The sequence below is a fragment of the Miniopterus natalensis genome, chromosome 3 (genome assembly GCF_054644295.1).
Source record: "Miniopterus natalensis isolate mMinNat1 chromosome 3, mMinNat1.hap1, whole genome shotgun sequence".
NCBI classification, from domain to species: domain Eukaryota; kingdom Metazoa; phylum Chordata; class Mammalia; order Chiroptera; family Miniopteridae; genus Miniopterus; species Miniopterus natalensis.
Window position 1 is genome coordinate 71,914,667 of NC_142083.1, and position 25,273 is coordinate 71,939,939.

The 25,273-nt window shown below is 40.0% G+C and overlaps 1 protein-coding gene and 1 long non-coding RNA gene across 2 annotated transcripts in view; one reads left to right on the forward strand and one right to left on the reverse strand.

Moving 5' to 3' along the window:
* LOC107540927 (uncharacterized) overlaps nt 1-20,279 on the reverse strand; it is a 45,648-nt gene extending 25,369 nt beyond the window's left edge. The window contains exon 1 of the long non-coding RNA XR_015714262.1: nt 19,440-20,279. This is a non-coding gene — a long non-coding RNA (uncharacterized LOC107540927). The remainder of the gene's footprint in view (nt 1-19,439) is intronic.
* A 3,929-nt stretch (nt 20,280-24,208) lies between these two features.
* Nucleotides 24,209-25,273, forward strand: part of SLC12A2 (solute carrier family 12 member 2) — an 83,930-nt gene continuing 82,865 nt past the window's right edge. Inside the window, exon 1 of the mRNA XM_016217787.2 lies at nt 24,209-25,145. Coding sequence (XP_016073273.2) covers nt 24,411-25,145 — 735 coding nt within the window. The 5' untranslated portion in view covers nt 24,209-24,410. The remainder of the gene's footprint in view (nt 25,146-25,273) is intronic.

Sequence of the window (25,273 nt, forward strand, 5' to 3'; positions counted from 1 at the left end):
AGGTTGAGGGTAGAACACTGTATTTGTTTTTTTACTTGTACAATTTTTACATTCTGAAGCAAAATAAAAGAAGGATGGTAGTTGAGATCCCTAATCCTTGGAACACTACAAGATGAATCCTATTCTTATTTTAGAGTTGAGGAAACTAAGACACTAAGATGTTAACCTGCCCAAGGCCACCCAGTTGATAGATAGCAGACAATTTAATAACAGGTATATCCAGTTCTAAAAGTTACTTCTCACCATGCCATACTGTTACTGGTGAGACAATGAGACCTTGGTTCTTGTCTTCTTGAAGGAAAGATTTCAATCAAGAGACAAAGTGTAGAAAAGCGAGCAAGAATTTATTGACCTTAGCAAAAAATACACTTAGGACAGTGAAACAAGGAAGGGCATAAAAGAAGCCACAGGAGAGCCTAGGCTGGGCTGCTCTGGCTCACTGGGAAGTCAGAGAAAAGGGGGCCTTGGAGACAGGTTCAGGGGGTTAGCCCGGGATGGGCTGCTGCCCATTGCTCCCCAGGTTGCAAGTCTAGTGGGGTCCCTTGGAGTCTGTGGGGGAAGGAGAGGGGAAAGGGAATGACACAGGCGTGCTCCCCAGAGGGTGAGCGCTGGGGCCTTCATTTCAGGGGTCTTAAAAGCTGGATGTTTAGGAGAGGTCTAAGGTGAGAATCAATAGAATATTCATCAGCTTTATCCGTGATGTATCAAAATGAGATATATTCTCTTAATTTGTCTGTCCTTGGGTGTGGTTGGCAAATGGCACTAACTGGATTTCTGTTATCCATCTTCCTGAGTTACAGTGATTTAAGCTATTAACCCTCTGGTTGGGAAGGAGAAAAGTAAAAAACATTTATTCTTAAGTATCCTTGGTTTAGGGAAGATAGGATTTACCAGGTGGCTTCAAACTGCTGTTTAACTGTCTTAGTTTCTCTATTCCACTTGTCCTGGAATTTTCTTAGCGTCTTACTATGCTATAACAATACTGCTGCTTACAGAAGTATAACTATTCTAATGTTAAAAGAGAATGGTCATTTGTACTACTTACAAAGGGTAAGCATAGACAAGTTGGATTAGAATAATATTAGCATATATTGGTACAATATTAGAACCTATCTACAAATAAGATATTAGAACTCAGAAATATCTGCCCTTTCAAATTGAGTTTATAAAACTGTCATATAACAGTTCTGGATAATTATTACAAGTCTGATCCTTTATATTTCCAGAAGGATAGCTTTGGCTTTTGAAAAAAAGATATTTAAAAAGCAGCTATGCCCTGGCCAGTGTGGCTTAGTGGTTAGTGTGTCAACCCATGCAACGAAGGGTCATGGATGTGATTTCCAGTCAAGGGCACATACCTGGGTTGCAGTTTTGATCCCCAGCCCTGGTCAGGACATGTGCAGAAGGCAACCAATGATGTGTCTCTCACATTAATGTTTCTCTCTCTCTCCCCTTCCCTCCCTGTCACTCTAAAAATCAATGGAAAAATATCCTTGTGTGAGGATTAACAACAAAAAAATACAGTTACAACTAAGGAGAAATGAGGATGGTCTGGAACCTTTTTGTATCTTTCAGAGAATTCCTTGCAGAACACAGTTTATCATCTATATTGCTGATTCCATCACAGAAATAGCGTGTGCCAATTTCTTTTCTAGGAGATGCTAATGAATCCATTTCCTGTGGGTTTAAAGCAGGATGTGAATCAGTAGACTGTTTTTCATGTGCTAATGTAGTTAACCTTTGATTCTCCTGTTGATCAGGAGCTTATAAAAGTGTCATATTTACCTCTGACTTAAGAAGTGCAAACCAATACTTGAATATTTGAAAGCTTGAACTCTTCTCTTTTTTAAAATCTTTAGTTGCAATTACAGGTTTTGATGACCTGTGAATTTTTGAAAAAATTAACTTTTTTATTAGGTAGCTATGTTATTGTCATAATTAGCTAGTTATTAATATTAATAATAGGAAGAAAGCAAAGGGGAGGCCAGACATTTTCAGCAGAGTCATCTAGGCAGCTTCACCAGGGAGCTGCTGCAAGTTTCATACTCCCCAGGGACCCACCAGTCCATTCCCTGCAAATCACTGGTGGAGGGGCTCAAACAAAAGGGAAATGGGCACATGCACAGTGAAGTTGGGGTGACGTAGGGAAGGTGTTTGCCTGTCAGTCTAACTGGGAAAAAGATAACTGGCTAGGGGGGCAGAGCCACTGTGAGCACGCGAAATTCTAGAGTTACTTGGTTAAGCTCCTGGTTATAATGCAGAGACAGAGTTCTCTTTCTTGCTCGCTTGCTCTTGCGTCCTGTTTCTCTCTGGCTCTGCGATCCACACTCGCCTGTGCTCCCTCCACAGCCATGTGGCCCACACACAATGGACTGCGCCTGGGAACACAAGCAAATGTAGCCAGGTGCTGGGCTAGACTATACTTTAATATGGAGCAGAAACTCTGGGCAGGGCCATTAATCTTTGCCCTGCTGAAGACACGGCTGGGCTTTTTCCATGGAGGGGCAGAGAGAGATGGGACCTTGGAGGGGAACTCCCTTAATTTTACATCAATAAAGCTTTCCATGATACCTCATCCTCCTGTAGGGGTCTTAGGAAATTCTTTTTCCCAGGGCACCCCAAGAACTCCACTTCCATAGCATCAGATGGGGTCACAGAGAGCACCCCACCGATATCAACCATAGCACTCATATCGTTGCCGGTGTGCGCAATAGGTGCTTTTGCGGCGATATGAGGAAAGTCTTCCAAATGCACACAGATAGAGAAGTTTAAACAAGATGGTAAGATTTTTATCGTGAATTAAGGGAAATTAATACACCCTCGGAGTCGTAGAGGGTGGGCAGGCTCTAGAAGCACTGCCAGGAGGCTTCTGTTAATTCTCCATATATCTTCTCGGTTTAGGCAAGGACAAAAAACTATTTAAATCATCCAATCCAAATTTCTTTTTGCGGGTCTGGATTGAGCCCTCCCCCCAGTAAATTCTATTGGGGTTTCGTGATCTCTTTCCAACCCAATTACCTTTCTGATTGTCCCCATGCTAGGCTCTGCCCCTCTGTTTTGTCCCTATGACTCCTAATTGGGCATGTCCAAAAGTTTCTTTACATCATCTAGTTATTTCTCCCCACTCCAGTACCTGGCTTTTAGCATTTCTAAAGAGGTTTCCTGTCCAGTTCCAGGACCTGTGGCAGCCCTCCTAGAGTGTGTTAACGGGTTTGTTTATCAGTAAGCTAGATGGAAATTCTGCCTTTACTTGTACCTGCTTCCCAGTTTATGAAAATTATTTAATTCCCTTTTGCTTTTTTTCTTACATTAATAACTCTAACTGCCTATGCTGATGATATGAGGCAACAGATTAATATCTATAAATATTTTTGCCATTTTTCTGCTTTGACTATTACCTCAATGATTTACACAATAATCTTTTAAGGGCAAAATGGCACCAGAACGTTACTGGTAGAGTTAGACCTCAGTTCAGCAACCTCGGTACTTGAGTTCTAAGAAAGAATTCAGAGCCAGGATTCAAATACAAGCAAAAGTTTATTTAGAAAGTCACAGAGGCAGCACGCCCATGCCTTTCCCGTCCCTCTTCCTTTCCCCCCTCCAAGTGTGTTACCTTTGCTCTTCTCTCTCTTAACCTCTAAAGGCCCCTTCTTTTGCCTCTGTAACTTCTTTCCTGAGCCCATTTCTTCTATAGCTCCCCTTTTCTACCTCTATGGCTTTCTAAAATAAACTTTCTCTTATAGTTTGAGTCTTGGCTTTGAATTCTTTCTTAGCTAGGATTCAAGTACTGAGTTGCTGAACCAAGGTTGGGTCTGACTTCACCAGTCTAAAGCCTAGTGCCATTTTTCTCTCTGACAACACAAGCATTTCTCTTGGGTGCATACCTAGCAACAGAATCACAGATTATAGGATATAATTATGCTCAACTTTAATAAATACTATCAGACTGGTATCTAAAGTGGATATAACAATCTGAATTCCTTACAGCAATGGAAGAGTTCCTTTGCTCTACTTTCTCACCAGGAATTGGCATCATATGCTTTTTTTTTTTTTTTTTTTTTAAATATATCTTTATTGATTTTAGAGAGAGGAAGGGAGAGGGAGAAATAAAAACATCAATGATGAGAGAGTCATTGATCATCTGCCTCCTGCAAGCTCCCCATTGGGGATCAAGTCCGCAACCCGGGCATGTGCCCTGACAGGGAATTGAACCATGATCTTCTGGATCATAGATCAATGCTCAACTGCTGAGCCACGGCTGGGCAGTACCCTCTGGTACTTTACTGGTCATTTGGATACCTCTTTGGTAAAGTGCCTGTTCAAGTCTTTTGCTCATTTTTCTGTTGTATTTCTTTGTCATTTTCATATTGATTTGTAGGGAGATTCTCTGTGTATCTGAATATAATCCCTTTTTAATGATATTTGTTGCATATATACACTACAAGTTTGTCTTGACTTTTCAACTCTCATAATGGTATATTTTGATGAAGAAAAGTTCTTAATTTTAATATAGTCTTACTTACCAATCTTTGCTGTTACAAGTAGTGCTTTTTGTACCTTGTTTAAGTCACTCCCTACCATGACTTCATAAAAATACTCTCCTTTCTTATCTTCTGGGAAAATTGTTATGGCTCTCACATTTAGATCTAATGTCCAGCTGAGGTGATTTTTGTGTAAAATGTAAAGAAAAGGGCCTTGGCTGGGTGGCTTAGTTGTTTGGAGTGTCATCCTGTACACGAAAAGGCTGCAGGTTAAATTCCAGGTCAGGGCACATACCTAGGTTGGGGGTTTCATCCTCGGTTAGGGTGCATATGGGAGGCAACCAATTGATGTTTCTCTTTCACATCGATGTTCTCTCCCTCTTTCTCTCTCTCTCTCCCTTCCTCTCTCTAAACATATCCTCGGGTAAAGATTAAAAAATAATAAAAAAGTAAATATAAGGAAAGGATTATTTTCTTTTTTTATGAAGGAATCCTGTTTTTAAGTACCATATGCAGTCATGCAAAATGACATTTCAGGGAATGACTGAATATATGATGATGGTTCCAGAATATTATAATGGAGTTGAAAAATTCCTATCAACTAGTGACATTGTAGCCATCCTAAGTGGTGATGCTGGTGTAAACAAACTTATTGTGCTGCCAGGCATATAAAAGTATAGCACACACAATTATGTACAATACAGAATACTTAATGATAATAAATAACTGTTAAACTGGATTATGTATTTACTACACTATACTTTTTATCATTATTTTCGAGTGTACTTTTTCTATTTATAAAAAAAACTTTTGCCCAGCCAGTGTTGCTCAGTGGTTGAGGACTGACCCATGAACCAGGATATCGAAGTTCAATTCCCAGTCAGGGCACATACCTGGGTAGCAGGCTCAATCCCCAGTGGGGGTCATGCAGGAGGCAGCCGATCAATGATTCTCTCACCATTGATGTTTCTATCTCTCCCTCTCCCTTCCTCTCTCTGAAGTCAATAAAAAAACAAACAAACAACGATTTCAAACAAACAAAAACCCCCACTTTGCTGTAAAACAGTATGCCATGTTATACCAGCAGTGGCCTCACACATCTCATGTTTACCTGGTCTCTTGATTGCACCATTTTGCTTGTGCTTGATTTAATCTCATGTTGTTTTGAACAGTAACATGCTGTACAAAGTCGTAGACTAGGAGCAGTAGTCTATACCATATAGTGTAGGTGTGTAATAAGCTATACTATCTAGCTTTGTATAAGTATACTCTATGATATTTGTACAATGATAAAATTGTCTAATGATGCATTTCTCAGAGCCTTTCTCTGTTAAGTGGCACAGGGTTGTCATGAGTGGAACATTCTTTCTCCACTATATGGCACTTTTTTTGAAAATCAAGTGCACATGTCTGGGTGAGTTTCTGGGATCTCTATTTCATAGGTGTATTATGTGTCAATACATCATAGTCTTCATTATAATGGCTTTCTAATAAGTCAAAATATCTATTCAAGTGAGTCCTCTACCTTGTTTTTCATGTGTAGTTTGGCTGTTCTTAACCTTTTGCATTTCCATATATATTTTCTTTTCTTTTTTTTTTTTTTTTTAACATATTTTTATTGATTTCAGAGAGAGGAAAGGAGGGGCAGAGAGAGATAGATAAAAACGTTAATGATGATAGAGTCATTGATTGGCTGCCTAGCCCACAACCCAGGAATGTGCCCTGACCGGGAATCGAACACCGATCTCCTGGATCCTAGGTCGATGCTCAACCCCTGAGCCACGCCCAGCTGGGCTCCATATATATTTTAGAATCAGCTTGTCATTTGTGCTGTTCCCCCTCAAAGCCTCCCCTAAGATAAAGCTAGTTAGGATTCTTATTAGAATTATATTTAATCAATAGACCAATTGAGGAAGAATTATCTTCTTTGTAACAGGATAGTCTTCCACTCTATGAACATGGTATATCTTTCTGTTTCTTCAGATCTTCTTTAACATCCCTTAATAGAAATGTAGTTTTCTGCTGGGGGGCTTGCATATCTTTAGCTAGATCTAGTTCTTGGTACTTTTTAATGCTGTTTTAAATGGTATTAAAAAAAAAAATTACTGATTTTTGTAACTATTTAAAAATGTAGCCCTAGCCGGTTTGGTTCACTGGTTAGAGCATTGTCCCATGGACTGAAGGGTCCCAGGTTCAATTCTGGCCAAGGGCACATACCTCAGTTGCAGGCTTAATCCCTGGCCCTGGTCAGGGCACATGTGGGAGGCAACCAATCGATGTGTCTGTCTCACATCGATGTTTCTCTCCCTCTCCCTCCCACTCTCTCTGAAAAGCAATGAAAAAAATATCCTTGGGTGAGGATTTAAAAAAATAAATAAATATAAAAATAAAAATGCAATTGATTTTTGCATTTGTGTTTCTAGCAAACCCGCCTAATAATATATCTGTAGATCCTCTTAGGTTTCCTACAATTACATTCACATTGACTATGAACAATGACAATTTTTTTTTTTTTAATTTTAGAGAGAGAGGAATGGGGGGAGAGAGAGAGAAACATGGATTTGTTGTTCCACTTATTTGTGCATTCATTAATTGACTCCTAACCAGGGATTGAACCTGCAACCTTGGCGTATCAGAATGATGCTCTAACCAACTGAGCTACCCGGTCAGGGCAAACAATGGCAGTTTTAGTTCTTCCTTTCAAATACTTATTCATTTAATTTATTGTTTTATTGCTCTGGCTAGGACTTCTAACACAATGTTAAATAAAAGCAGTGATATTCTTATTTCCTATTTCAAAAGAAAAGCTTTCACTATTTAAGTATGAATATAAGTATAGCATTTAATGTAGGTTTTCTACAAATGTATCATGTGAAAGAAGTTCCTTCTATTCCCAGTTTACAAAGTTTTCTACTTGCAAATGGGTGTTAAACTTTATCAAACACCTTTTCTGCATATCTTGAGGTTATACAACTACTCTCCTTTATTCTGTTAATGTAGTGAGTTTAACTCAATGTCTAATTCATAATATAAACCCAATTTGGGCATCATGCATAATCTTTTACATTAGTATTGCTATATTATGCCTGTGTCAGGTATAAATATCAAGAGTACTCTGGCCTCAGAAAACAAGTTGATGTTCCCTCTTCCTCTCTTATCTGAAAGGGCTTATGTAAAATTGGCATACTACATCCTAAAATGTTTGGTAGAAGCCTGGCCCTAGAGTTTTCCCTTGAAGGGTAGTGATCTATACATGTTGAGTAAGTCGCTTGCTAATCCTGCTCACATTTTCTATACTCTTGCAGATTCTACACACACACATTTTTAAATCTGGATGTGTTAAAATCTTCTACTGTGATTTTGAATTTAATTCTTTACATCAATTTATGTTTTATATATTTTGATGCTATATAATTAGACATAAATAAAAGTTTTACATCTTCATGGTGGATTAAAATATTATGAAGCACAGATTTTATTTCTGATGCTTTTTACGTTCAAGTTTTGCTTTCTCTGATATTAAATCACTACTTTAACATCCCTTTGTTTTTGCATTTTTTCTATCCTTTTACTTATCATCCTCACATTTTAAATACAATGCTTGTAAACAGCACAACGCTGAGTTTGTCTTTCAGTGCAGCATTTAGTTCTTTTAGATTTAACATAATTACTAATACATTTGTGTTTAAATCTACCATTTTATGAAGTGCTATTTATCTTGTCTCTCAACTTTCTTTTCATTTGAATTTTTCATTGCATCTTGCCCAATTCTAGAGTACCTACTTGCTTCTTTTTAAATTTTAATTTACACATTTTCAATCTTTTCTCTTCCTGAAAAATAGTAAGTATAATCTGATAAATATACCATGTGCCTGGTAACTCCATTATGTAAAGCTCCCATGCGTCTGTTAATACTGTTTCCATTGCTTTATTTGTAATTCATATATTTGTTTTTTGTCCATATTGTCTTGCCTCCTCATCAATATTGTTTGTAGAAATAATTTAAGGCCTAGGATGCTATTATCTTCCTTAAGAGAGGAATTAGTAATGAATTACTCGAAGTTCCTGGAAGTACTAGCAATCAAGGATCACCTCAAAACGGTAACAAATGATAAGCTAGCAGTAGTCCCTAAAAATGCTGGTCTCCTCCTGCTTCTCCTTTTCTAATCCTTGGGGTCCCAACCTTATTGGACAAAGTGTTCTCCATGATCCCTGTATGGTGGGCCCCAGATTCTCATTGCTGCACCTCTTAACTGCTTATTCTAGGCCTGAAAACCATGGGCCAGCCTCTTCATTTCTGTCCCCAAGGGAAAAGTAGCCCTTTGAGATATCCTCATGTTTTTCTTATTTTTTTATTTTTATTTTTTTTAACAGCTTTTAAAGCTGTTCTAGACAGAAAGTTAATTAAAATTGTCTCACATACCAATACTAGATGACCAACCTAGACCCAGTGTTTACTGTTCTATGAAAATTTTGGTTCACACAGAACTTAAGATCCTCATGAGTAAAAGTATGACTATTTTTGGTGAAATGCATATAGAGGTTCAGGATAAATCCTCTCCAAAAACTCAATGTACATTTTTATTGTGAGCAGTGTTACAGCAGGGATAGGTTGCCTGTCACCTATCGTTAGTATCAAATGAATCAGAGCTGTCTGGCTCACAGATCAACGGATTTCCGAGAGTGAGAATGAGGATGAGCATTTTCTGGAAAAACTGCTTAGGAAGACACTATTTTTCCTTGTAATCATCTCATTAATTTTGAAGATGTTACATTTTATTTTCAAGCAAATGTGCGGCAGCACACGCTTCATTCTACTATCAGCCATGAGAAAAGCATGTATGAAAAGCAAGACATAAGAAAAGTTCTGAGGAACCTGCTGGTGAAGCAGAAAACCTATTTATCCTTAGTCTGTATCATCTTGTCAAGACCTGTGAAGGTTCTAAGAATTTTTCCCTACTTGCAAGCTAACCAGATAGCCTGCTCTAGTTTCATAGGTGCTGGCAGAAGACATGAGACTCCAGGGTCAGAAACAAAGGACTTTTTTACTCACAGCAGTAGCAGTTAGCAGAATATCAGCATTAGCAACAGCTCCCTAAGCCCCAGTTCCCACAGGGCAATGTGAGGAGAGCCAGGTAACACCTGCACACATTGTGGTTGTTTACTACAAGAGTTTAAGGAACCTGAACCTTCTATCACGGGCAGTGAGCATAACTGCTCTTGGCTTCCAGGGAGACATCTCAATTTTCCAAGGCTGTCTGCTGTACAAACATTCAAGAAAAGATAGTCTGGAACAAAGGCAGTCAATGTCTCTGCTTGAAGGACATGCACAAACACAGAAGACCCATGGGCAATTGACTCCCAGTAAATCTAAACTTTTATCTACAGCTACCACCTTCCAGCCTGTTATAGTATCTGTATCATTCCAAAAGTTGGTCTGTGCTCAGAAAGTGTTAAAGAATTTTCAGTATTCTCTTAAAGAGTAAAGAATATAGTTATAGTACCTCTCAAATATTTCTAAAGGCAGTCTAAAATCTTAACATTTAAAAAACTATTTTCCATCTATTTTGAAATTTCTGCTATTCAGAAGGGTTCATTTTTTGATAAGAGTCCAGGCAAACTGATAATTTATTCTATACTCATCTACTTAACTTTTTAACTGACTACATTTTCTTTGGTAAAGGTATACTATGCCATGTTCATTCAACTTTTAATTCTATAGCTCAAGTGTTGTTTTTATGTTATCCTAGAATTTAATGAGAAATACATATTTCAGAGAACAAATTTAAACATTTTAAGAACATCTTTTAGTGTGTGATCTAACTGGTATTATAGTTTTATTTAATTTCTAGAAGTAGAGCCAATGAAGCAGTTTTTTTCACAGCATTATAAATGTGAGTTTTTAAGTAAAAATTAAGACAGTTGACTGGTTTTTTTTAAAAACTCATACAATAAAGTTTTACAAGGCTATAAACTAAATATCATTTAGTTAAATATTTAAAAGCTTTACTGAAAACAATCAGCTTTGTGAAATTCGGAATCTTTTAGGAAACCTGGATCCTCTTTAAACATCAGATATGGGAAAATAGTAGAATTCTCTCAGTCCAATATGAACCCTTCTTAACCCTGAAAACCAAAAGCATGAGGTCCAGTCTGAACTGGACTGATGCTGCTATCACATAGGCCTGAGCTGAAGAACTCTGGAGACAGTAACAGTGCTTGGGGGACAATGTGGAATCTCATGTTTCCAACTAGGTGTTATCTGGTGGCTTTGAGTTCCCCGTCTACTGAACAAAAAGCTAAAGATTAGATTTAATGTTACACTAGCTAATTTTACTCCATAATTTGTAAATAGCTTTAAAACATATAAGAAACACAAATATAAACTGAAAAAAATCTTGCACGACTGGTTGCTCCCTACTATTTACAAGTCTTAGTATTAGACTTACCCAGGCTTTTTAAATTTGGGTTAAAAAAGTAATTTTAATTGAGAAATAAGTATGAGCTTTGTTTACATGGATTATTTTTATATATTCAAATACTAACTCATTTTGATGTCCTTAAGTGTTTTGATAATCTTAGTATACCTATCGTAATTTAACTATTCTATTAAAATACTTATTACAGGTTTTCTACGGCAAATATAGACTATAGAAAAAGTCCATATAAATAAATTTCATTTCATTTATTATAAGCCAAAATTTAACCATGGATAAATTGTTGTAAGAGATGCTGGAACTTCTGACAGCTTTTGATACAGTGTTTCAGGTGAAGTGAGAACCTGTAGTTTGAAGGAAGGCTGGAGAGAAGGTATTTTCTACATTCTTAGAGAATATACTTTGTCTGGTAAGATAATGTTCTTTACTAATAACACTTTCCCACCCATTGACTTTTAGGATGATTGAAGGAAGAAGGAAGTAGTAGCCATTTAAATGTTAAACACACTTTTGTTCTGGCAACCAACACTCATTAGATTCATCATATTAATCTAATTACACTCCTGCCTTCTAGGAATCTTCTCATAGACTTCTTTGGGGGGGGGGGGGTAGAGGGGAGAAGGCTGAGCTGCATGTGAACTAAATTTAGCTGTCTCTATAAATTTACAAGACAAATGTCAACACATGAAAGAGGCTTCTAAGCAATTCGAAAGTTATGTACAACCCAAAAATCATAAAAAAGATTAAAACACATGCACAAGTTATAAAGTATAAATAGGCAAAATATTTGTAGCACATAATAGAAAGTTAATTTCTTTAATTTATGATGAGTTTTACAAATCACTAAGGAAAAAAATCAATTACCCAACAGAAAAATAGGCAAAGGATATTAATAGGAAAGGCAGTTGGCAGAAAAAGAAAAGCAAATGGAATCATGCTTAAATTAACTCATAATTAAATAAACGGAAAGCAAAACAAATTTTATTTTTCAACTCTCAGAACAAAAACATAAAATACTCCAATAATACACAATATTGACAAATAGTTCATGGGAATGTAAACTGATACAACTTTCTGGAGGGCAATTTTGCAATGTCTATGAAAATTAAAATGCTTGGACTCTCTGAACTATAATTTTACAGATAGGAGTGCACCAAGTGAATAAACTCTCAAAAACGTAAGACACATGTTCCAGTGTGTTTGGTGACACATCATCGGTAATAACACCTCTTAGTGTGACTGGTTAAACAAATTATTATTTCCTCCAGCAAGTCAATATTACTTAGCCTTGCAAAGAGAAGAATTATATATGCTTTTAAAAGAATGGAATCATACATGCTGTTAAAGTGAAAAAAATACCATGTACATTATAATCTATTTCTGTATATGGAGAAATATAAACTTTTTCAAGAAGCATTAAAAAACTTAATTAGGACATATTTAAGGCATAACTTTAGGGAGAGAAATTAAGAGAGACTTTGTTTTTCACTTTATACCTTTTTGCCTAATATAAGATTTTATTTTGCCATATATATTTATCAATATATATGTTATATTACATATTTGATATATATCTCTATTTATCTCTATGTCATATATAAATATCTCTCTATATCATATAACATTTTATAAATATATAATTTATATATTATACATTATGTGACATAACTATTATCTACATATTATAGTATATGCTGCATAGCATATATTATATATTATAATATAGTATATATACATTATTACATAACTTATAACATATTATTGTAAATATATAGTATATGTAATATATATTGTACTATATAAATATATTAATATGTTATCCACATTAAGATATCTTTTTAAACCAATGACTGGAAAAGAATGGGTTTTTATCCTTTCTAGATAGTATTTTAAATTTATTTTATAATAAAATACAATAAGATAATATGCCAAGTTTGTTTTCCTCTCTCAGGAAACTTTTAGCAAATATTTGAAGACATGGTAAAGAACCTTACAAATAATAACATTCTTGATACAACCACTTAGAAAACAGTTTGTCACCTATGGTTTGTCACCTTCTATAGATGATTTGTCACCAACTACCCAAGGTGAAGAACATACCCTATGAACCAGCAATACTATCCTAAATGTAGACCCTACAGAAACTTACATATATTCCTATGACGTGTACCAAAATATTCACAGCAGCCATGCTCACAATAGCAAAAATAAAAATAACCTGGAAGCCACTAAAATATTCATTAACAGTAGAATGGCCACATTAATGGTGGTATAGCTACACAAGGTAATACTATAGTGTTGCAAAAATAAATGTAGTATGACACATACAACACTGTGGATGAAATGCACAAACATGCAGTGTGAATCCATTGAGATTACGTTTAGTGAGATATATATACAAATAGTAAAACCAAGGAAATGATTGTCACAAACTATCTGGGAGTAGGAGAAAAGGGGTGTGAGCAGGAAGGGACACACTTGGGAGCTACTAGGAGCCTGGCAATGTTGTTTTGTGATCTTAATGCTGATTTACAGATACTTGCTCTGTAATTTTCATCAAAATGTACGTTTTAAACACTTCACTGTTTGTGTATTATGCATCATAATAAAAACTACAAAAGTAAAACAAAGCACCTTTTTGAATCAAAAAACATGGTTCACACAGACCAATATTCTTTGATTCTGAAAGATATCTTATGTGAGTTTCCAAGGGGTCATCCTTAGGCTTGCCAGATGAATTCTAATATTGGGCATTTATAACCCCAAAATAAAGACTGAATATGGAACTGTGTCCAAACCATCACAATAAAAATTAGTATCAGTACTGAGAGTAGATTGATATTTAGATGAGAAGATAGAACTTGGATTCCTTCTTCATTATTAGACTTTTTAAAAAATATATATCTTTATTGATTTCAGAGAGAGGAAAGGAGAGGGGGAGAGAGAAACATCAATGAATCAGATATAGGCCATTCCTCTTCAAGAATGTATTTCCTGATTAACTTACTTCATAAATTGTAAATCCTCTTAAACAATCATATTAATATATTCTTCCTATCATCATTCCTTGTATTCACCTAGCCTGCACAGAAAGAATCTGAGATGTCAAGAGGCTTGAAATCATCTAGTTAAAAGAAAAACCTCCTCTCAACTCATGTTCCACACCAAAATATATGGTGGTGGCGAGCAATGGTGGAGAGGAGAGAAGCTTTGAGTTGCTGTAGTTTACACACACACACCACTTCGTAAGGGAAAATGTTAGCCTTTATATGTTAGCTATGTGTTAATTTTCATTTACTATTCGTAGGTTCATTTTCAGTTCCATGTTCAACATAATTACCATTTTAACGCTAGTAATAGAACATTTTATAACCCTTTAAAATTCAAGTTTCTACCACTGGCAGGACTCCTCATCTTAGGGAATTCCAAACTCCATGGGTTTTGGCTGTCCATGACTGCCCAGTAAGAGATTATATTTCCCAACCTGCTGCACATAGCCGAGTGCCTAAATTTTTGCCAATAAGATGTGTGTGTGTGTGTGTATGTGTGTGTACGGTGTTAAGTTCCTTTTTTCCACACTCTAGTTCCTCCTTCCCACTGACTGGATCATAGCAAGAAACAAGGCAGTTGCCTCTGACCCAGAAATGAGAGCCTCCCGGTGAGAACAGCAGAGCTGCCTGGCCAGCTTGAGTCATATCATTTCTGGATTATTGTCTGAGTAAAAGATAAATGTCTATCTTATTTAAACACTGAAATTTGAGGATGCTGATAAAGTGGATTTTAACATAAAAGCGTAAATACTTGGTTAATTTATCTGAAGAAAATTGTTAAATCACTGCCTCAAGCCAAACCAAAAATAAATGTTAGACTAATTAGAGGATTAAAAATAAAACCTTTTACTATTAGTTTTATGTACATGACCTTGCAATGGCAAAGGCCTCTAAGCATTATAACAAATGTAAAAATCACAAAGAAAAAGACTGAAATACTTGATGGCAATCCATTTTTTAAATTTATTGATTTGAAAGAGAAACATCGATTTATTGTTCCACTTATTTATGCATTCATTGGTTGATTTTTTTCTTGTATGGGCCCTGACGGGGATCGAACCCACAACCTTAGCGTATCGGGACGACGCTCCAACCTACTGAGCACTTTGCCAGGGCCTGGCAATACGTTTAAAAAAAATAATTGAATGTCAACATTATGATGAAAAAACTACAATGGAACTGACAAACGGAAGAGAACCAGTTTAGTTTAAGGTTTAAGACTGTGATACATAAAAAGCTTAAAAACGGTTAAGACATCAGAAAAATTGCAAAGAACATTGTATTAATACTGATCCTTGGTTTCAAGTCATAGGAACCAACTCTGATTAATTTAGAATGAATTACTGAGAATATGGGAAGGCTAAAAGGAAGAACTGGGTGTAGGAAGGACAAGAGAAGTAGTTCCAGAGGGTGCTGGTAACAGGAACCACTTACTGTAGTTTTCCTTGAGTGCTGCCCCTGGAATAAATGGACAGTTTCTTAGAAACAGACTGAGGTGGAGGGTGGCTTAGAGGTTTGCTGGGGAGTGCTCTCAGGAGATACACCTCTAAGGAAGGAGGAAGGCAGGTGGTGCAGAGGGAGAACCAGACCCACAATGATGATGCAGCCGCAGCCTCAGCTAATCCTACAGGGTGCTTTTTGGAGCAGTCCCAAATAGAGGCAAAGGCCTGTGGACTGTCCCCTTAGCCATTTGCCTTGGGCTTCCCCAGGCAAGGCAATTCTCTAGTGAGGGAGGTAGTGAGATATGAGCTGCTAAAAGTCCCAGCAAGTGGGCTTATTTTCTGACTTTGCATCACACACTCAAAATTCAAAACTCTTAAAAGAGCCAGATTGGCACATCGGTCATGTGTTCACAATTTGGCTGGGGCAGGCAAGATTCCCTAATACTATGTCCTTCTAAAACTGGGCAAAGAGGTCATTCCCACACCCACCAAAAAACAAGCGAAAAAACAGTCGTACGCTATTTACCAAAACAAGGTAGAATGGAAACGAGACTTCCAGGATACAGCAAATGTCTACTACTGCTATTAACAAGCAATTCAGAAATAACAATGTATAAATAATTAATAAACTTTAAAAAGTTCATCCTCGCTAGCAGTCAATGATCTGAAAATTGAACATCTTTTGCTAATCAGATTAACAAAGATAAAGAAAAATCTTTCTCAGAGTTTGTAAGGATGGTGTAAGACGCACTCAAATACAATGCTGACAGAAGAATAAATTGACATCATCTTTCTGAAAATTATGCAGTGTATGCCAAAAGTTTTAAAAATACATACACTCTGTGATTTCACTTCTAGGAATTCATCCTAAGGAAACAACTGACTATGAAGAAAGATATACGCCCAAAGACATTCAATGTAGTAGAGCTTGCTATAATTATAAAGGAAGGAAATAAATTAAACATTCAAAAACAGGTGACTGGGGGCTGGTAAAAAAGGTGAAGGGATTAAGAAAACAACTCACAGACAGAGACAACAGTCTGGTAATTGTTAGAGGGAAAGTGGGGTGGGAGGAGCTATAGGAGGGTATTGGTGATGGAAAGAAGCTTGGGGCGGTGAACACACAATACAATATACAGATGATGTATTGTAGAACTGTACACATGAAACCTATATATTTTATTAACCAATGTCACCCCCAATAAATTCAATAAAAAAATTCAAAAAATAAATTCAGTAAATTATGATAAATCCAAATGATGCAATATTATGAAGCCCTTAGGAATCATGCAGTTTCAGATATCTATATATACAGAAAGATGTTCATGTTATCAGTTTTAATAATTACAAAACATACAATAAATCATTCTGTATTATCATAAACAAAAAAGTAAATGTTATTGTAGGGTAATGGCATTACAAGTACTATTTTCCTTTGATTTTTTCCCTATGACTTTTCTATTAAACATGTATTTCTTTTATTAGAAAAATGTTATCAATACCAAATTAAGTAATCTTTTTTAAGTAAGAAATTTTTGGTTTATAGTCTAGAATACGTCTAGAATATGTCTTTATAAATTGGTTAAAATAGAGAATGAACTTTTAGTTCATCTTTCTTTAAAAAAACAAACAACTTTTTTTGACTAATCAGAACAGTTGATACCCAGATGTGGTAGCCCAGTTTTAAGTAAAAACAATTACCTGTACTGTAAAAAAATCTGTCTTTACCTTTATAATCATCAGTTGTTTTTTTTACTGGAATATTGAACCTAATAGTTTTGGCCCACATTTAAAGGAAGAATAAATTACTTGGAAGGAGCCCAGATGACAGTAATAAAAATAATTACATACTTAGAAACTGGGCTTTATAATGCCATGCAAGAGGAAATCATTTAAAAAAACCAAAAATAACCAAGAAGCAAAAAAATGTGAATTGTTATAAGAATAATTTTGTTTAGCCATGAGGAAGAATGTTCTGCTCTTTGGGTGTATTACATGTCTGATACTATGGCTATAAGGACTTGTAAGCATTAGAATATGTTACCGGGGTGCTCTCTCTCCTGGGAGCATTCCTGTGCCTTTCCCTTCTCCCTCTTCTTCCCGCACTGGCACTCATCTCCTAAACTCTAAGGGACCCTGCAAGACTTGCAACCAGGGGAGCGATGGGCAGCGGCAGCTCATCCCAGGCTAACAACCCCTGACCCTGTCCCCAAGGCCCCCTTTTCTCTGACTCTAGTGAGCTGAGAGCAGCCCCACCTTGGTTCATTTCTTTCCTATAACACTTTTAGAAATAAAAGTACGCCCTCCCCCCCCCAGGGTCTCTCCTGTTGCTTCTTCTATCACTGTTTCCAGCCTTAATAAATATACTCTCAGAATTTGAAAAAAAAAAAGTTTTTCTTTAAGTGTCAAAGGTAGAATAAGTACTCTGTTCTTTAAAGTAGGGACTTACTACATAGTCCCTTAGCCCAAGTTCACATCACCAATAACTAGTGAAGCCGAAATTCAAATCCAGGCAGTCTGGCTATGGAGACTATGACTGTAATTACTCAAGCTATTTCGTAACAGTACTTACTTCATGTATTATATTACTTCATGTAACAATTTTAAAGTTTGCAAATGCTCATAGCCTGCAGAGTAGAAGTATAAAAGTAAATCAGTGGAAATGAAAGATAACTTGTCCAACACACAGTCTGAGTGAAAGAGCTTCCTTGACTAGCTGTGTGACACATGTGTAGGCAGAAGTGAGCAATGAGAAGACAGACATTTACTTCAAATGCATCTGTCACAAATTTACTGCTCGGATAAGATTTAAATTCAATAAAACCTTGGACTCTTTCTTGAAAGACATAATTCATAAACATGAACTTAAATATTATAGAAAACAGATTTTGATTATTTAACTCTATGACTTACTTTATACTGTTTGTAATATTTTTAATTAAAGAATGTAATTGGGGCTTAGGTAAGAACACAAAATTATGACACAGCATAAACAAGCTTCTCTTGGTAACTTTTCCCCCATGATAGTATAATCACTTTATTTCCTAAAGGACCTAATTTGTATGCTATTAAAAAAGGAAAACCATAACCAGGTAGAACGTAAGAACATTAAACTCAGTGTGAAAAAACAAACAAAAGAGCTGTTTTTAAAGATTCTACATAGTTCTCACATGTTCTAATGCTAAAGATATGAAAAGTTGTAGGTCTAATATAATTTATATCTCCTTTTAGCATTTGTGAAATTAAAGTCCCTTCCAGTTATAAGTACATTCAATACATGGTACTAAGTACAATGAAACATATATCGCCAAAGGCTGGTGTCTTGACAGGAGAGGAAAATGACCAGAATGACCTGGGTGGTTCAGTATGGCACTGACAGTGAGTCCGTTCTTCTCAAGGTTAGCCTCCAAGCTGACACATGGTGAAACTAATAACCAAATGTTTGCTGACAGTGAACTAACAGGAGGCCTCCCCTGAAATGCTTCTATGAGTTTCACATGTGTATTTTGATTATATCTCCTGGAACCCTTGCTCTCCCTCCCATTACCCTCCTATCATATTGGCTAATACATGTTACTAAATTCAATGAACTATCTTCACTCCTCACCTTTTTCCACCTCTTAGTCCAACTGAACACAGCTAATCCTACTTTAAAAATGCCCTCATCTGGTTTTCTTCGCATCCCTCAGGCCACTCCTTTCATCTGGTCATCAAATGTTGGAATTACATGACACTGGGCCCTAGGCCTTCTTTTGAACTCTAGACTTCTGCTGCTCAATATGGTAGCCGCTAACCCATAGGGCTCTTTAATAAACTTAAAATAATAAAGTTAAATTAGATTAAAAATCAATTTCTTAGGTTGCACTAGGCATTCAAGTGGCTTGTGACTATCATATAGGGCAGGACTTCCACAGAACATTGCCATCATCATAGAAAATTCTATTGTAGCCCTGCCAGTGTGGCTGTGTTTAGAACATCAGCCAGAGCACCAAAGAGTCTCGGGTTTGATTCCTGGTCAAGGGCACATACCTCGGTTGAAGGTTCGTTCTGTCCAGTTGGGGTGCATGCAGGAGGCAACCAACTGAAGTGTCTCCTGTCGATGTTTCTCTTCCCCTTTTACTCTCTAAAAAAAAAAATCAATGAAGAAAATATCCTCAAATGAGGATTAACAACAAAAAAAATAGTTCTATTGTACAATGTTGCTCCATACCATCACAGAGTGACCCCATTCACGTCTGTGGGTGAAAAAGGGGTTCTGTGGAAAGTAACCTCACGGTGATCTGATCATAGATTCCTAAGTGGGCAGCTCATGGTGGATAGTCATGCCCTGGGCATAAGTCTTTTTTTTGTTTTTTTAGTAAAAAGTTTATCCTTGCCTTAAGCAAGCCCTATCCATTGTTTCTGTGCAGCTAGATTAACACACCTTTGAAATACACCACCCTCAAGGGAGCACATAATCTTGTTAACTATCCTGAAATCCAATCCCTGCCTTGCTATCTCCCACCTCCATGTAATGTTCCTTACACTCCCTCCTTAATTTCAAATGCATAAATAAGCTGCAAAACTGCAGTTCTGTGGAGCATTTCAGATCTTGCTCTCTGGCACATGTCATCAGTTTGGCTCAATAAACTGTTAAAAAAATTCTCTACAAGTTTGGACTTTTCTTATGTTGACATGCCCATTGTGTCTGTTATCACCTATTTGCAGAAGTACTCTCTTATACAAACTTATCCTTTGAGTACAAAACCCACGTAGCCAAATACTTCACTTTTCCACGTAGATATCTCAAAGATACCTCAAGCCCAATAAACCCAAGAACAAATTTCTTATATCTGTCTCCAAACCAAACATAGTTTTAGAATGTTCTCTTACTAATGTCACCACCATCTAACCCCAGGTAAACAAGTTAGAAAACTCATTTATCCCTTATCGCCCCTCATCCCTTCAACCCATTTTCAAGTTCTTGAGTATATCTCAAATTTTTCTCCTTCCTTATATCCCCTGCAGCCTCTGTAATCCAAATTTATAGCTTGATCATTGGAGAAATCATCCTGGATTCAAATCTTGATTTTGGCTGAGTGACCTTGGACAAGTTGCTCAATCTTTTTTTCTTAACCAAGTTTTTCATCCGTAAAATGGAGGAAATAATATAATTTTCTTCATAGTGTTCTAATAAAATAAGACTCTGAATGTAGAGTTTAGCACAGTAGGCAGGATATTAAATTCCGTATAAATGTTAGCTATTATTACTATCATCTCATGCTTAGATTACTGAAATTGTACCGTCTTTCCATGCTTATTCTTGCTCCTCTCCAATCTTCTCCCCACAAAATAACTAGAGACTTCTAATAAATGTAAATCTGATCATGTGCCTCTCTATCTCCCTGGAAACCCATTAACGATTTTATAGGGCTTTTAGAAGAGACAGACTCATTCATCTCTTATCACCCTTGCCCCTTAATCACTATGCTTTAACCAAACTGGCTTCAAGCTCCTTAAACAGGTCATGTTCATTCCAAGAGGGCTTTTGCCCACAATGTCTCCTTCTTTGAAAACCTCCTCTGCAAGTTAGTTTAATCCTAACCAACCTTCAGACTTCAGCTAAAAAGTCATTTCCTCTCTAAGTGTGGTCCCTCTATTTTACAGTCTCATTGTACATGTTCTTCTCTGTCCTAGAACTTCTCAGTTTGCACTTACACATTTTTAAGAGGGACTATGGTTTATTATTACTATATATTATTTGTTTCCTCTAACAGACATCTCAGACTGAACTGGTATTCCTCCCACCCGGGGCTGCTTCATTCAGCATCTCCTATTTAAGAAAAGAACACCATTTTTTCCAGTTGCTCAGGCCCAAACCCTTGGATTCTCATTCATACTCCATATCCATCAGCAAATTATAGTTCCTCCTCAGAATTCAACCACTTTCCAAACATTTCCTCTGCTACCCATCATGGTCAAAACCACATCATCACTTCCTGAATTTTTGTATTACCTCTTAACACATGTCCTTGCTTCTTTCTTTGTCCCCATCACTTACCCCTTTGTATATTTACAAGGCAGCTAGACCGATCGTTTAAGTATCTGTCAAATCATGTCATTCCCCTACTCAGACCCTCCAATAACTTTGCCACCTGCTAGGGATGGAATAGTGCCCCACCCTCCAAATCCATGTTGAAGCCTCAACCTATGTGACTATTGGAGTTATTATCTTTAAGAAGGTAATTAAGATGAAATGAGGTCATAAGGGTGGAGCCCTGATCAGATAGAACAGGTGCCCTTGTAAGAGACACTGGGGTTCTCTCTCTTCAACACGTGACCACACGATGAGAAGGCAGTGTTCTGCAAACCCTCACCCAAACCTGGCTGTGCTGGCACCCTGATCTCAGCTCCCAGCTTCTATCTAGAACTATAAGAAAATATATTTCTGTTTAAGTCACTCAGTCAACGGTATTTGTTAGGGCAGTGCAATTTTACTAATATACCATCCCACTCAGAGTAAAACTCAAAGTCCTTCCATTAGCCTAAGAGGTCCTACACAATTTGGTCTGTCATACCCCCAATCCGTGAACTCTCTGACTTAATCGCCTTTGATTCTCCCCATCCCTTAAGCAGCTTCAGTTACACTGGCCTACATGAAATTCTGTGAACATGTCAGACATGCTCTCACCTTTGGGCTTTTGCTTTTCCTCTGCCTCGGATATTTTCCTCCAATATTTGCATCACCCACTTCCTCACTCCAGTGCTCCAGTGTCACCTTCAAAGTGGGGCCATCCATGAAAACTTTTTCCATCTCCATCTCACATACATATCCAATTCCCCTTAGCGCTCCAAGCATGCTCTGGATTTCTACATTCCTATAGCATGCTATATACTTTACCTGTTGATCATTTCTTGCCCCCCACCCTCTCCCTAGACAATTGGCTCCATGAGAGAAGGGGTTGTCTGTTTTGCTCACTGCTATATCCCCAGAACACAAAGCACCCCATCCCAGGTGCTTACCATTTGTGCAGTTGAATGAATGTTGAATTCCAACAGCCATCTAATTAGCTTGAGCTAAGAGGTACCACACAGATCAGCTACCAAGGCAGCAATCCCCTAGTAAAAACAGCACTGCCTAAAGGACCACCTGATTTTTCTGGCCTCTTCTGGTTTTCTGCTAATATTACTAATGCTCTAGAGAGGATTTAAAAACCATGGCTACATGATCCAAGGGCGGTTCCTTCCTCTTTCCATCTTTACAATAGAGATAATAAACTGAGATAAAAGTTGTGCAGGTCAAATAAGATCATGGTTATGACAACTTTTTAAAAACAACCTGGTTGCAGCTTTCTTAACAGTACAGTATTTCCAACCAGTTCTGCAAACCCTGCAGCTCTTTGATCATACTTCTAGAGTTCAGCAAGGGACAGTGTTTATCCTCATAAATAAAATTTAAAAATACATAAATATAAATACGTAAGTAAAAGGCAAATGATCGAAGAAGCCATGCATTGTTCTCTGTTTTCCTGTGGGGCTGTGGGTAGAATTTGGGTTAAAAATTGATTTTGTGAAGGAAGTTGCAAAATAATTATTTCCCCCTACATTTTCCACGGGGGAAAACTGACCTGCAGAGGAGTACCTTTCTGTTTTAATTAACAGAGGATTCTTCACAACCTACATCGTGCTGAAACCTCCCGGTTAGTTACTGCTCTCATATTCATTTCTGAGCTTCCTATCCTTTTTGGAAATGTCTCAAGTTAAAAATCGTCATAAAACAATAAAGTATCACAACTAAACTCCCTTCTCTCACCTTCAAACATCACAGCGTTTAAAATAAAGGTGCCGTCGGAAGTGTGGACACACCCACTGCATCGCGGCGGGAACCAGTCCCCGGTTACGCGGATCTAACGCTGCCGGGGTTCGGGGCGAGGTTACCACCCAGAGGCAGCGCGGAGGAAACCCTGCCTTCCCCGGCTCAGGCCTGGAGCGAGGGCGGGAGTCGCGGCGCGCGGGGGCCCGAGCAGGCCTCGCGGGGGGCACTCGGCGCCCGCGGCCCCGGAGCACCTGCGGGCAGCCGGGAGGGCGCGGGCATCCCCCGAGCAGGCCGGGCGGGCGGCGGGCCAGCACCGCCGCGGGTACCACGCGCCTCAGGGGAAGCGGCCAGGAGCATCTCGCGAGATCTCGTCGGCTCGGCACAAGCACTGCGAGTTTAGAACTTCAAAAAAAAAAAAAAAAAAAGAAAGAAAGAAAGAAAAGCCAGTGGGCTAAAGCCACTAGAGCTGCCGCTGTGGTGGCAGCGCCGCGGGAGCATCCGCAGTCCGCGTGCGCAGAAGCAGGGCCCGCGCGCCCCTGCGCCGGCCGCAGCCTGGCCTGCGTGGTGCGGGCCGCCGGCCCGTGGACCGCAGCCCCGGAGGCGGGGAGAGGAGGCGGCCGAGGGGCCCGCTCCTCAGCACCGCAGAGCGGGGCGGGGGAAGGACGTGGAGGGGTGGGAGGAGGGCGACGGAAGCGGAGGTAGCGGCGCGGAGATCTTCCCGGTGACGGCGGTCAGGCGGCGCGCGGCCGGTTCTCCGATCGCGCCGCTCGTGCTGCCTGAAGCGGGGCGCGGACTGGCCGGACGCGGCCCTCACGCGGGCAGCTTTCGCGTGGGTAGCGCAGGACCCCAGGAGCGCCGCGGCGCCCGGAGAGCGTCCGCCGGGCGTCACTGCGGGACCGCGGGTGGGCGGGCTGAGGGGTGGAGGAGCCTCGGGCCCCGCCTCCCGCGTGCTCGGCGAGAGCCGCCACTGCCGCGGCCCCGCCGTGGCTTTAAACAGCGGGCCCGCCCCGCGCCCGCCGCACTCTCGCGCTGACTCGGGTGCCGCCGGCGTTCCTGCCGGCCCGGGCTAGCGGCGGAGAGCGGCGGCGGAGGGCGGACTCCCTCATCTGGCGTCGCGACCGCGGCCACCGCCGGCCAGGGGCGCGGAGGGCGTGCAGCCCGCGAAGTCCGCCAGGCTCTCCGGGTCCGCCGAGGGTCGGGCGGGGATGGATCCGGGGCCTACGGCGCCCTCCTCCGGCGCCCCTAAGCTGGCCGGGGTCGGAGAGACGCCGCCAGCCGCCCCGCTGGCCGCCCCCGGGGTGAACCTGCCCGGCACGGCGGTGTCCTCGTTGCCGGAGGATGCTGCGGCCGCTAGCCGGGGCGGCGGCGGGGGCGGCGGCGAGGGCGTCTCGGCGGCCGGGGACGGGCTGGGCAGACCCCTGGGGCCCACCCCGAGCCAGAGCCGCTTCCAGGTGGACCTGGTCTCGGAGAACGCTGGGCGGGCTGCCGCGGCGGCGGCGGCGGCGGCGGCGGCTGGGGCGGGGAGCAAGGGGACCTCCGTGGACGGCAAAGCCAGCAGCGAAAGCGGGCCGGCGAAAGGCAGCGAGGAAGCCAAGGGCCGCTTCCGTGTCAACTTTGTGGACCCGGCTGCCTCCTCCTCGGCGGACGAGAGCCTGTCGGATGCGGCGGGGCTCGGAGGCGACGGGCCCAACGTGAGTTTCCAGAACGGTGGGGACACAGTGCTGAGCGAGGGCAGCAGCCTGCACTCGGGCGGCGGCGGCAGCGGGCACCACCAGCACTACTACTATGACACCCACACCAACACCTACTACCAGCGCACCTTCGGCCACAACACCATGGACGCCGTGCCCAGGATCGACCACTACCGGCACACAGTAGCACAGCTGGGCGAGAAGCTGCTCCGGCCCAGCCTGGCGGAGCTGCACGATGAGCTGGAGAAGGTGAGCTCTCCCGGCCCTCCCCCTGCAGCCCTCCCTCCTTCCCAGCCACTGGTCCGCGCTGACCGCGGGATGTGGCCTCCGGCTCTCCACCGGTGAGGTGGCGGGAATGGACGTGCACGACTCGCTGG